Source organism: Nymphalis io, chromosome 24 (assembly GCF_905147045.1).
Source record: "Nymphalis io chromosome 24, ilAglIoxx1.1, whole genome shotgun sequence".
NCBI classification, from domain to species: Eukaryota; Metazoa; Arthropoda; class Insecta; order Lepidoptera; family Nymphalidae; genus Nymphalis; species Nymphalis io.
In genome coordinates this window covers 3351216-3365986 of record NC_065911.1, presented here as the reverse complement: position 1 = coordinate 3365986, position 14771 = coordinate 3351216, and the positions used below count along the sequence as shown (strand labels likewise).

General features: G+C 33.5%; 1 protein-coding gene across 1 annotated transcript; it reads left to right on the top strand.

The window, feature by feature from the left end:
• The first annotated feature begins 6053 nt into the window (after positions 1-6053).
• On the top strand, positions 6054-14255 carry LOC126777796 (potassium channel subfamily K member 9-like). The gene is made up of 8 exons (XM_050500930.1): positions 6054-6255; positions 6628-6783; positions 8639-8765; positions 9469-9659; positions 10176-10363; positions 10754-10868; positions 12406-12493; positions 13181-14255. The coding sequence occupies exons 1-8, from the start codon at positions 6129-6131 to the stop codon at positions 13920-13922; spliced, it is 1734 nt and encodes a 577-aa protein (XP_050356887.1). The 5' UTR covers positions 6054-6128; the 3' UTR covers positions 13923-14255.
• The last annotated feature ends 516 nt before the right edge of the window (positions 14256-14771 follow it).

Here is a 14771-nt window from a genome sequence, read left to right as displayed (position 1 = left end):
ACGCGCCTGGTTCGTGTAAAATATAGGGTTGCCAGAGCTAAATTAATTTTAGTCGAAGTTTATTTTCGTGAAATTTTATATCAATTAATAAGTTGTTTTAAAACAACATCATTTAAGTTATTACTTTTAACGACGTGTTATCCGACTATTTTTAATTTTGTCTCTATGCCTAACGTTTATTTATTAATTTTCATGCATCGCGATATATTCCCGACATGCTTACAATCACTAGAATAAAGAGTTAAATTGGTGTTCCATGGTAGTTAATGTTCCTTAGATCGAGCTTCACGAGTTGTCAACAAGGAACCTTGAGACTTAAACTAATGGTTCTGGGCTTTAAAGGTGACAATAAGCTGTTGGTAAAGGGAAACCAAAGGCAGGTCTGGTAAATATGAACCTTATGATCTTGGTCTAAATAAATTGATTACAATAATAAATATCAAACTATTAGATAATATATTTTATATTATTTAAACAAACAACATGAGCTAGTATTTAAATATATATTAAAAAATGATAACATTTTCCAACATAGCAACCCTAATACGGGCAAGCGTCCGTGAAGGGAAAGCTAGTAGGGTCCGCTTTCTAGCGACCAGAGACTAGTGATAGGTCATAGATATATCTAGGTTAAACGGATGGACTGGAATCTGTTATAATACCTGTAATATAAACCGTAATCCACAGATAAATCGCAAACTCGCCAGTGCGCTTTTTAAATGACATCTACTAATAGAAGGAAAACCATTTCAAATAATAGCAATATTTTACAACAAAAAAATCCATAAAGATTAATTAAAGTAATTGCTATAATAATTACTTACATAGACATTTTACTATTATTTACAATATCCCACATGACAGTTAACTTTTTTTTAAGTGTTGCCAGTAAGTGTGCCTTCTTATTTATGTCCAATATAACTAATATAATATTATATATTATATATATCCAATATAACTAATATAATAGTATGTACTGTCCAATATAACTAATATAATATTGTTTTATTCATATTTATTTTTAATCTAGTTAATTTGTTTTTATATTATTATTAAAATTGCCATATAATATGCTGCTGTTGCTTCATATCCTTTATAGTAGTAATAGGTATTTGGTTTTTTTTTAAATGTAGTTTTCGGCTACTTATTATCAAATGTCATAACAATGTATATATTTTAATGCTTATGATACAAATTAGTTTACCTCCTACGCTTCTCCTACTAATATATCGAGACATTTTATTTGGTTGAAGATGGTAATCACAGGAAATACAAGCCCGATTTAAACAATTCTTTCTGCGGTAGTCACTTAATTGTGAAATGTTTATATACTACATAACTTAGCTATGTCTCTAAGGATCGCAAAACATAAAAAATATATTTATATGTTATGATTATTTCCATAATATAAATTTTACGGACTATTCAGATAGTTCAGTACCTACTAGTACCTTTATTCCTAAATGGGATAATGGATATTTCAAATAATGAATTATGAGGTTCGTATTTGTTTATTTCATGAATTATTATTAAAAGGGAGTATATTTTCCCCTATATATTCTATATTTCTTTGAGTAAAATTCTAGTTCACTTCGATATAATAATATCCCGGGACTTTATTCACACACGGCCATCTGACCAAATTAAACAGAGCCTGTGTTATGGAAACCAGACAACTGATATACTACATATACTACTTTTCTTTTGTAAATACATACTTATATAGATAATTACACCCAGACTCAGGACAAACAGACATGTTCATGCACACAAATGTCTGCCCTGGGTGAGAATCGAACCCACAACCTTCGGCGTGAAAGGCAGGTACCTACCAACCACGCCAAACGGCTCGTTAAATACTATTTTTATATAAATACTATTTTTCGTAGTGAGAAATATATTTTTAGTTAGCTCACTCACCAACAGTGCTATTCTGTAAGACATGAATTAATTACTCACCCGTGAAACAAACGACTTTTTTATTGGATTTTTGATGCGTGGATTCACACGACCCTTTTCTGCGGTGAGTTTCGAGTTTGTTTTTACAGCATAGCCCTGCTGATGCTGGAATAACATATCTTAGATATAGTACTTACGATGCAAGAGAGATACTGGTGGTAGGGCTTTGTGCAAACTCGTCTGGGTAGGTACCACCCACTCATCAGATATTCTACCGCAAAACGGCAATACTTGATATTGTTGTGTTCCGGTTTGAAGGGTGAGTGAGCCAGTGTAATTACAGGCAAAAGGGACATAAAATCTTAGTTCCCAAGGTTGGTGGCGCATTGGCCATAAGCGATGTTTGACATTTCTTACAATGCCAATGTCTAAGGGCGTTTGGTGACCGCTTACCATCAGGTGGCCCATATGCTCGTCCACCTTCCTATTCTATAAATACTTTCAAGTGCTACTATGATTATACTAAGGCTTTTGATTGTGTAGAGCATGAAAAGCATAAAAATATTATCACGTCACAGTTTTTAATCTCATTCTTTCATATTTTAGTCGAATTAAACAAATTTCAAATAGGTAATAGAATAAAGACTTCTGTACCTACATTAAGAATGAGTGTACCACATTTTAAGCCTTATTCTTTTTATTGGTATAAAACAAGTTTTTAAATATGATAGAAACAATATAATCAATGCATTACAACTCGTACATTTTTTTATTTCCTTTAAACGAAGCGTGAACAGGCAACTTGCGGGCAGGCAAGGCGGGGCGGCTAGTGCAGAACATTCTTCCCGATTGTACTGGACATCGTCGCGTTTGGACTCTACTACCACTTACTATCAGGAGTAGTCATTTGCCTTTCCGGCAAATATATAAAAAAAGATCTATAACAAATTATATGTTTCAAATGCAAAAAATAAATAAATAATAAAATCGAAATTTTTATTTAATCTAATAACATAAAGCAATACTGATCTTAATGCAAATGACACGATAATATGACCGATACAACTATTACTAGTAAAAGTATTTTAAGGATCCTTTTATATTAGTAACTTCAGTGATTCGTATTTTTTTGTCTGGAGCAGGAAGACAGTTTCGCAGCTCATGTGATTAGAAAAGTTAGACATCTATACAAGATGATAAAAAGCTTGGAGTTATTATACTATACTTACTTTTATAACTTTAAAACTCTTCAATGAAATGTGTACTAATTTCTGGGACGGATTTCATATCTTGGTCGGCCTAGGTAGATGGAAGGTTGTCACTCACCTAGTTTCAACTATTAAAAAATTTAAATTTAATAATCGACATCTTCGTAGGGTTTTTTTGTGGCATGCTTTAAATACACATTTTAGTTTTTAAGCTTTGGCGTGTGGTTTCATAAAGAATGCTACTGTTAAAAACAATGTCAGTACATTTTGCCGCGCTGAAAATTTAGCCCTAGGCCCGGTTCTACTTGGCCTATATAGAAATCCGCCCCTGACTAATTTATTTATTGTTCAAGGAAAACAAATAGAAAAATGTATCTTATGGTTAACTAAAATAATATTAACATGTACATATATAAGTACAGTTTTTACAAGCTAATGCTTATTACTACAGTTGGATACTTTAGAATTGGGTGCTGACTACATCTTATTTTTTTCTATTTGGCTTTACTCATAAATTATGTATTAAGTATTTACCAAGTCAACCAATTTTATTTTTATAAATTAGTTTGGTGAAACTGCCATCTACCGAACGTATTAAAAACTAAGTAGTTACACCGAGTTACAGCAACATCGACATCTATAATTATTAAATACAAAACATGTTTAACTAAATAAAATATTTTAAATATTATTTAGAGATTTTCAAAAAAATAACACCTTTAAAACTAAAATATTATGACTAAATAATTTATCGAAAACAAATAAATACTACTTTTAGTAGTTTTTTCTTTTTGCAACCCACATATATGCAGTTCCTGAATTCTATATTTTTAATACTGGTCATCCATAAGCTCAATCAAGGAAGTGCAGGGATCTGCTAGCCAAAATTATTGTTTTCAGTTATTTTTATTCAATGAAATGCTATTAAATAAATCGATAAACGTTTTGGCAAGATGATACCGAGATGAATGAGTGTATGTGCAGGGCGAGTGCAATTAATTTCAGTAGGACAAGAGAAGCAGGTGTGACAGAAGAAAATACCGCATAGACTCGAATTTGAAAATAATTAATTTATTCTTCGTTTATCATTTACTAGTTCTCAATGTGTGGATGAGTGTTTAACGGGAGATACTTATCAGTGTTTTGCTTTAAAAAAATTAATGTGATATAAACATCATAATATTTGACCCACTTACGAAGCCTTGTGAGTTGTGGGTTGACCTATTGGAAATGAATGCGGACGAAGCGCAATGTTATTTTTAGGATGTAGCTTTGCAGCTAATTAAATATTTATAAATGTCTTTCGCAATGCACAATTACAATTCCAAATTTTGCCTAAGATCTACCCGAATTTTTCTAGTTGGAATATGGTAAGTTCTTTGTTAATACTTTGATGCGAAAATATTTTTACATTGAACACTGCGAGATTTTTTATTTCATTTATTAATCAATTTTGCAACAAAAATGACAAACTAATTATGATTGACTCATTAATAATTCATATCAACTACAATATGAAATAAAATCATCTCTGATGTTTTGAGAATTAAATTAGTATCAGATAAATGGTAAATATAATGATACACTATATTTATAATTTATAATTGAACTATTTAAAAAAAAAATTGTTCTCAAGTATACTTAAAATTCTTTTTTATCTCTAAAAAGTAGTAAGAAATGAAATAGGCCATTTACTTGTTTTTTTTGCCACATAACTATAGTTTCTATTTTATTTTTAAATATTTTTAGTTAAGCTTCATTTGCATGTATTCTTTTCATGATTGTTTTGTTTTAAATTGTTAGTATATAAAAAAAACAATTTCTCATTTATAAATAATAAGGCTTATTATTCCTTAAAAGATTGTATAAATAATAAAAAATAATTGGAATTCATTGATTTTCATGCAGGCTAAATGACAATTATATTTAATTAACCTTTGTTAATTGGTGTAAAAGAGTAACTACTGGCTTCTTGCTTGTTTTCTTGGTTGAATATTCATTCCGAACTGATGATACTGCTTTACTTTTAATTTAAAACTAACATAACGATTCCAATATTATGCTGTTTGTAATAATGTATATTATGTATCATTTATGTGGTGGAAAAAATACTAGTAACCTCGAATATATAAGCAGTTGTGCCAACTAATAACACAGTGAGGCTTAAGTTGCAATTGTTAATTTTATAAAAATGTTTGTTCCTTTTTTTTTTAGTAAATTTATTTTATTATTTGCATGTTTTTATTTAATCTAAAAAAAATTTATTTTTTAAAAATGATGTTATATTTTTTTAAAATGTGTTGTCTAAATAAAATATTTTTTTATTATAATTTTTTTCTTTTATTTCAATAATATTTTGGCTTAAATCCATTAAATAATTCCATACATTTTATTGCATACAAATACTAAATCAGACAGTTATAATTATATAAAATATGTTGATATAAAAAAAAAATTATACATGATTTACATATAGATTATAAGATTTTTTTTATAAGCTATCATTTTACACTGTCTTACGTTTACAGGCTTAATGATTCATATTCTTTACAGATATAAATAGATTTTTGTATGGAAGTTAAATAAGAATGGTAAATGTTCACATTATGTCTAATTTATTTTACAGATATAGTGAAAATTAAATAATAAATGATATTAAAGAGATGTAAATATAAATAAATAGTCAGAGTGTGAATGAAACAACTTCCTTTGAGGGATCAATTTATCAATAGAAAAGATTCTTTTATTATTGATATCATTTCATTAAACCTATAAAAGTCTAGAATAAATCATCGATATTAGGTCATGTTAAGCTTACAAATCAAGTGAGAATTTTGTACCCTTTAAATACCCTAAATTAATCATGGTTTAATATAAAGCATTAGTTAATTGAGTCCAAGCTTAAGCCATGGGTTATTGTAATATATTATGGACCTGTGGCTCCGTACTATGGGGTTAGTAGTTTGAGAATATAGAAGGTTGGATGTGGGCCTTAAGCCCTAAGGCTGGATATAGTCAGTAATGAAGAAGCAAAATGTTCGCACTCTATCGTTAATTGTGTGCACATTTACTTATCTCCTGGTCGGTGCCGCTGTTTTTGATGCACTCGAGTCTACAACCGAGAAAAATAGATTTGAAGTATTACAAGGTAATAAAATAATAATTTTAACATTTTAATAAGCACCATTCCCTTAATTGCTATCACCTTAGGCTTGGTCTTGTTGAGTACCATGACTCATCCCATATCAGCTCTATAACTATATTACCTTGGCTCTTTCAGCAAGGAACACCATTAGGATAAGTGGTAACCACCAACTATAGACATTAGTGCTGTAAGAAGTAATGACCACCAATTACAATGACATAACTCCCCATGTCTGAAATTACACAAGCTTACTTACCTAGAAATCTGAAAAAAAAATCTAATAATGTTTAACCGATTTTTTGTTTTTAAAACTTAATGGATTTTTTAATTGTGTGTCTGGGCGTGTATGTGATATGTCGTATTGAATTCTTTCAGCAATCGAAGGCATGATAATAAGGAAATATAATATAACAGAAGAAGATTTTCGCGTGATGGAGACTGTGGTCCTCAAGTCTGAACCACATAAAGCTGGCCAGCAGTGGAAATTTACTGGAGCGTTCTATTATGCTACCACCGTGCTTACTACTATAGGTAAGATATTGTTAAATATGCATAAGGTTCTAGATTATTAATATATGGACATAGAATTTAAGCTTGAGTCGAGGCAGATTGAGTTCAGTTGTTAGTGAATTTTAGGTGTCTTTTGTGGAATCCAAAAGCGTCATTATTTTTAAAATATATTCTCTAGAGACCAACTAGTTTCGTGTACTATTCCTATCAAAGAAGTAACGATAGATAAACCTTAGATTAACACTTTTTTTTGTATCAACCTTTTGCCGTCCACTGCTGGACGAAAGCCTCCATCATAGAATGTCAACCATCTTGGGCAGTCCGCATCCATCCCGAACCTGCCACCGTTTTTAAATCGTCGGCCCATCTTGTCACAGGGCGTCCTACACTACGTTTGCCTAAGCGTGGTCTCCACTTTAACACGTGTCGGCTCCATCGGCCATCAATGCGCCTGGAGACATGACCAGCCCACTTCCACTTCAGCGAGCTAATTAATCGCACATCTATGTGCGATGTCGGTGACTTTAGTTCTCTGGCGAATGTCCTCATTTCGGATTCTATCTGCCAGAGAAACCCCAAGCATCGCGCGTTCCATTGCTCACTGAGCGACCCTGAATTTGTGGACCAGTCCAACGGTAAGTGTCCACGTTTCGGCACCGTAAGTCATTACAGGTGGGACGCATTGATTGAAGACCCTGGTCTTAAGCGACTATGGGATCGACGATTCAAAAATATGACGTAACTTCCCGAATGCCGCCCAGCCCAAACGTATTCTTCTTTTAGCCTCCTTCTCAAAGTTGTGCCGGCCAAGTTGTATAGATTGGCCCAAGTAGATATATTCCTGCACAACTTCAAGTGGAGAGCCATTTACGACCACTGGTCTCGGGGATACATGATGGTTTGCCATAATTTTGGTCTTTTCAATGTTCATCCCGAGACCTACTTGTCTTGAAGAATAGCTCAGGCTGTTTAGCATCTCTTCCAAATCCTGCAGAGTCTCCGCCATGATGACAATGTCGTCGGCAAATCGCAGATGTGTAATGTTGTGGCCATTTATATTAGTGATTAACAAAAGCAATTCGGTAATAGAGCTTTGCTATATTGTGCCACAAATAGTTCTTCATAAGTTTATTTATAATAAGCCTCGTAAAGATTTGTCCGTATGGACTTCAGTTTGCGATGGAAATTCTTAAAATTTGACCTTTTAACGTAAATAATTTATATTTGAATTATAAGCAGGAATTATTTACATTAGTATTTTTACAAGTAAAAATACAAATGTAAATAATTCCTGCTTGTAATAACGAATAAAAAAATAGATTGTTTTGATACCTCGCATATAGCCATTTAAAACAGCATTTTTTTTTTCAGATATACACTTTTAATTTTATTTATTTTTATACATTAAAACACGATTTCACTTAACTAATTATATTCACTTTAATTTTACTGCCAAATTTATCGATAACAATTTCGCCGACGTTTAAAACGCCATTTTTTCACAAACCCATAATGGAAATCATAGATTATTCGAGATCCAGTGATATCGACTAAATTAAAAGTCAAAGTTGTTTATATGTCTTTATTCCTCTTGTGGTTGAAATAATAATAATGTCCTCCACGGCCGGTCAACGCGGCCAATCTCAAGAGAGATAAGCGCACTGCACAGGACATATTATAGTGCACAAGTGTATGCGCGAACACAGTTTTACTGTCTATTCCTTAAATCTCATAATCGGATGGGACGGCCATCCAAAACGACCGGAAAAAAGGCTACGGACCAACGGCTTACGTGCTTTCCGAGGCACGGGAGTGTACATACTTCCAACTGTTTGGAATAGGCTATATATATTAATATATGCATATTTATTTACAGGTTATGGACACTCAACACCAGCGACCATCGGTGGCAAGTTATTCACAATGTTCTATGCGATAGTGGGGATACCACTCGGCCTGATTATGTTCCAGAGTATCGGTGAACGGGTTAATAGACTAAGCAGGTTAATATGATTTTATTGGTATAAATATGACCTGATATATTCCAGTTTGAACACCGAATCCTAATCCTTACCGAAATTTGCGAATATAAGCGAACGTTCATAAAGTAATGTCAGCCACTGACTGTAAGCAGACTCATTTTCAGCCCTAGACCTCACTGGATGCTGCGGTGTAGTATTATTTTATCTACTATATCTTTTAAATAGCATTGTTCAACGTGGCCGAATAAGGTACAAAGATCTCCATAAGAAGAAGAGACCTTAGCCCAGCAGTGGGTCATTTACTGTCACTTTAGATATAGTAATAACCATTTCAGGATTAATGTTCCATGATCATTTTGAACCGTAGGTATTATACCTAAAGAATACATCATCGTATGGCGACAAAGTATATCTGACTGATTTCAGTCTAGATATACCAAGCAATTCAGTTTTAGTATTAGTATTGCTTTATTTTCAAGTGTTCTCCAGAGTTACTCTATTCTGCCTAAACTTCTGAAATTGTTGTCCAAAAATGCGAAATTGTGACTATTTAATAATATAATAGTATAAGTAATATTTATGGCAACTTAAAATACATATGCTCCAAAATAACCAAATAAAAAGTATGTTTTCCTTATTTTCGAGTAAAATAAGCTCATCGAATATTGTTTTCAAATCGATAGCATATTAGACCGAAACATACGGAACTGTTTTACATTTCCAGTGTAATAATAAAGTCGATCAAGCGCGCCATGAACTGCAAGCAGACGAGCGCGTCGGAGGTGGATCTGATCTGCGTGGTGACCACACTGTCATCGCTTACCATCGCGGGTGGGGCGGCGGCATTCTCCAAGTTCGAGGGCTGGAGTTACTTCGATAGCGTCTACTACTGTTTCATCACTTTGACCACAATAGGTAAATTCTAGTAACTTCTATGGTCCGTTTGCAGGGTTACAAAATCAAATGAAACACTATTTATAATATTTATATATATACCCTTAATAAATGCCAGCGTTTGACCGTTGACTTGCCTGATGTTAAGCATCGACACAGTCTAAGATGTAGCACGCTGGCTTAGAAGAAACCTGGAACTTAATGTATATATTTATATATACATTATTAGGTGATGAGTTGTTCAGATAAATCAGTTTGGGGACGTTTTTGCGCTCATGTGGTGTAATACTATTGACTGCGTCGTTGGTCTGAGGGCTAGCTATAATCCTGAGGTCCTGGGTTCAAACGCCTGGTCGGGCCGATGAAAATTTATCAGTAGCAGTTCCAACTTTCGATCTCCGAATACGGAAGTGTGTACACTTTGCCTCAGAAAGCACTTAGTGCCGTTGGTCATGTGAAGAAATATATTTATAATTATAACGATTATATTTTACAAAAGAAGCAATATGTAAGTGAATATTTGCATCTCGTCTCCAGGTTTCGGAGATATGGTAGCGTTACAGAAGGACAACGCTCTCAACCGGAAGCCGTCGTATGTGATGTTTGCACTGATCTTCATATTGTTCGGGCTCGCCATTGTAGCCGCTTGTCTCAACTTGTTGGTTTTGCGTTTTGTGACCATGAACACTGAAGACGAGAAGAGAGATCAGCAGCAGGCTGAACAAGTGAGTCATAAAAATAAATATATATGAACGTTTTTCAGCTTATCTAAGTAACGCTTGAATCTTAAGCGAACGATGATTGCGGGTTGGCAAACCCTGGCAAGCACCACTAACTTTCAAGTGTTTAATTTGTGTTTATAACTCATCTCATGTTCGATGGTGAAGGAGCATCTCATGGGGAAACCTGTATGTGTCTTATTTGACTGAAATTCTGCCACACGTGTATCACCTAACCCTCATTGGAGCGGCGTTGTGTAATAAGAATTAAACGTTCTCCTTAAAAGGAGAACGTACTTTCCAGCAGTTGGTTAAGGTGCAAAATAAAATACTGAACTTTTTATATATTAGTAATTAAAATTGTCAATAACTTAAGTTTTTTTTGTAACCCTCCAGGCTCAACAAGTTGCGGTTAGGTTAGAAGGAGATGTGATAACAGCAGATGGAGCGGTTCTACGGGGAGTGGCCCGCGGGACTCGACTTCCAGCACCTTCCAGACTCGTTAGACCTGGTATGATATTGTATTATTAAGTTTCCAATTCACATAGTAATCTTGTATGTACTTGATACTAACATACCTCTTATCTCCCGAAATTAAGAACTTGTAGCAAATGTTCTCGTTGTAGTTAGTTGCAGAGTCTATTGTCCGACCAGTCATCATTACATGGGGATTTTCTGCCTGGAAACAGAGTAATTGAAATTGCACAGTAGAATTCATATTTATAATAATTGCGTATTAATAGTCTTATTATACATCATCTCTTTGAAAAAAGTCATAAAAAGTCTGTATTATTTTTAACGCATATACTTTTAAGTATACTTGGTGGTAGGGTTTTGTACAAGTCCATCTGGGTAGATACCACCCACTCATCACATTTTCTTCTACTAAATAGCAATACTTAGTGTGGTTGTATTCAAGTTTCAAGGGTGAGTGAGCCAGTGTAACAAGGGACATAACATGTTAGTTCCCAAGGTTAGTGGCGCATTGGCGATGTAAGCAATTGGTGATATTTCTTACAGCGCCAATGTCTGGGCGGTTGTGTCCGGCGACTCGCTGGCGCATTTGCCCGTCCGCCTTCATTTTTTTATAATAATAAAAAAGTGAAACAATCTACCAAACTATGTTTGAGTGAAATATTTCTGACGCAAAAAATTTAATATCCTGTCATGTCGCGAGTTGCTTGCGATTTCGTTTTAATAGTTTATAATACTGGTAAATAATACCAGATCAATTCTCCGACCATCCAACGATACAATGGGTAGATTATAAATAAGCGCCACTGAGTTTTTAAGTTCCAATTTTGTGTTTATAATTATTATCGTGAGGTTACCTGCGTGGGTCGGTGTGTGTGAAATACCACATATGTATGCAACTCACACTAGAGTAACAGTAAAGTGTAATATTATTACATAGCAAATATTATTCAAATATTTTTTTAATCGTCCAGTAATTATTTTCGATATCTTACAAATATTAAAAATTTAAAAGTAGCTTTGCCTTGTTACACTAGAGTAACAGTAAAGTGTAATATTATTACATAGCAAATATTATTCAAATATTTTTTTAATCGTCCAGTAATTATTTTCGATATCTTACAAATATTAAAAATTTAAAAGTGCTTCGAGGCAGTCATTGAGCTGTTTTTGATAAAATTTGGTATGAAGTGAGCTTGATCCCCAAGCCTTCCTTGGGGTTCAAGTTTATATACGTAGGCTACTATTTTATACCTAACACGTGAGCAAAAACTAGTTGTAAATATAATAGTAAATTTAAAGAAGTCGCCCCCCCCCATCCCTTCTCGACGCATAGCTACCCACCACCCACAACGCAAGCAGCGTTTCCGCGCTGTACGGCAACAGACAATCTTTGACTGATTTATTTAATACTCGTTTTACGCACGCGGCTTCTCTCATGTGTGTGTGCGAGTGTCTGGGGGATTAGAAGACAGCTAGAGTAGATATGAAAGCGTAACAAACAAACACACTTTCGTATTTATAATATTAGTTTCGATTAATTCTGAATTTAGTATCTATATCTATTCTTGTAGGTGATACATCAATGATTCCTTTATACGTAGACGAAGAATATCCACCGAGTGTGTGCAGTTGTACGTGCAGCTGTTTTGGACCAAACAAGTAAGATTAAAAATATAATTTTGTTTTTTTTTTTTATTTCAAATTAAATGTACGTCAAAGAAACTTTTTAAAAAGCCATTAGTTAAATAAAAAATTTTTTCTATTTGTTCAGTTTTGTTTAGAGATAGATATGGTAAATATAAAAATAGTGTACGATTAATTTCTTTGCTAAAGCCTCTGGCAAGACAATTTTATAATAATATATTTTTAATAGTTATCAAGTTTTACTTTTATCTTAAAATACACACAAAGGTTATCTGTGTATGTGTATATATGTATACATAATGATGTGAGAGAACCTCACATACAATAAGACTTTTTTTTAGTGTGAGTTATTATTTTTTATCTGTGCTGTTTTTACACTTACAAATGCTAGACATAAAATTTAACTTCTTAGGGTTGAGTGCCAAAGAATGCTCTCAGCACTAAGCCAACCGGTTTTATTAATAAACATTGTATTCACTGTCTTTTGATTATAGAATTTGACAGAAAATTGTTTGGTCTATTCAGAAAGTTCTCAGTTCGTATTAAAATAAACATCCGTCACAGTTACACAATTAAATATAAAAAAAACCAGATGAGTCGTATTTTTTAAATTTTGGCATATGAGAAAAACTACTAATCAAACTGTATAACAATACAACTCTACTTAAAGGTACTAAACTTATCTCAATATTAATTTTCCAGATCTATACCTTACCGTGATCCTCTTTCGCCTGTACCACCCACAAATATAAAGCAGATAAAGGCGAAAAACTATCGCGAACTTGGCAGCATACCACGTTACATAGAAAAGTCATCAGCTAAAAATCGTTCCCAGTCACTCCGCCTTAACTCTGCATCCGGTTACTTATACATGAACGCTAAAACTAACGACTTTCAACTCGATCCCGAGGACTTCCGCGAAATAGTGGCGAAAAGACGCGAACAATTACGTAAAGGGATGGCTAATTACGAATTAACTAACGAACAATATTTGAACCCATATAGAAACAGCTTCAATCGAACGGAAACAAGTCCACACAGCTCATCCCTATATTCTATGAATATTCGTTCAGATAATCGAAGCAACGATCCCTTAGTCGACGATTACGATTCCGAGAAATCGAGTTACGCAAAGAAAAAGCTAATGAAGAACATAGCAAGGAATACGAATAACAAACGAGTCGAGAATTACTTCTACGATGATGCAGTTTTGCATTTCGATGACGAATACGCTTTCGATGGATCGATATTATTCGCTAAGAGGAGAAAATCGATTGAGGGTAACTGGGACGAGTTTACGTGTGAATTGCCAAAGAATTCGATTTATGATCAAGTTTCGAACGATGGCAGCTACGGCTACTACTTACCTGATGATGAACAGGATCAGTATTTCGTGAATGATACCCTCACTTTCAACCTACCGCCTCACCGAGCGAGTATATAGTGACGTGTATTAGGTTAGTCTTAAACGGGCCAATTAATATAAAAAAAGACTTGAATTTTGCGGTAGTTAACGATTCAATCTAGCTTTTACACTTAGGTGAGTAGTTGCGTTTTTTTTTTTAAATCCGTAAATTACGGCTTGGCTTCTTGTAGATATTGTAATATAGTTACGCTTTGCTGATTTGGGACCTTTTCACACTATTAGTTGACTATTAAATACCAAAAAAAGTACAATAACTTAAAACAAAGGATTCTTTTATTAGTGAAAACGCAATATAATTGTAATTCTATTGTTGTTGTATTGTAATTTTATTGACACATTCGAAAAACGTAAATTAATGATGACGTCACTTATGTCAAAATTATAGACTCGAAGACATTACATATATTTTATATGAGTAAAATATATACTACTAATTTCTGGCTGCGACGTCGCCCCTATACGAGAGTGGGGGGGGGTGTTAGGTACCCTATGTTCTTTTTTGTACTCTTGTGACGTGTATGCAAAATTTCATGAGGTTGAATCAATCGAATTAAATCAAATATACATTCAAGTGGGCTCTTACGAGCACTGTTTAATCGTCATTTTAGAATATTTAATTTTACTGAGAAGACTCCGTAAGAAACTCAGTAGTTATTCTTTTTCTACAACCAAGTTACATAGATAATTAAATACAATTTACTCATAATTAATCCTACATGGAAATCAACGAATAATTCCTTTTTAATTAAAGTATTTGTCACATATGATCCAAGTTTATTCATTATTGGGTCCCCCCACTTCTTTAAATATATCAAAGCCCTAAACTCGGCAGACGGTGTCCGGCGTGTTAATATGCTGCAACGAAAT

Excerpts from the sequence above, each read along its gene's own strand:
- LOC126777796 (XM_050500930.1), top strand. The coding sequence starts at position 6,129 with ATGAAGAAGCAAAATGTTCGCACTCTATCGTTAATTGTGTGCACATTT. Across the intron at positions 6,256-6,627 it reads TAGATTTGAAGTATTACAAG|CAATCGAAGGCATGATAATA; the intron begins GTAATAAAATAA and ends GAATTCTTTCAG. Across the intron at positions 8,766-9,468 it reads CGGGTTAATAGACTAAGCAG|TGTAATAATAAAGTCGATCA; the intron begins GTTAATATGATT and ends TTACATTTCCAG.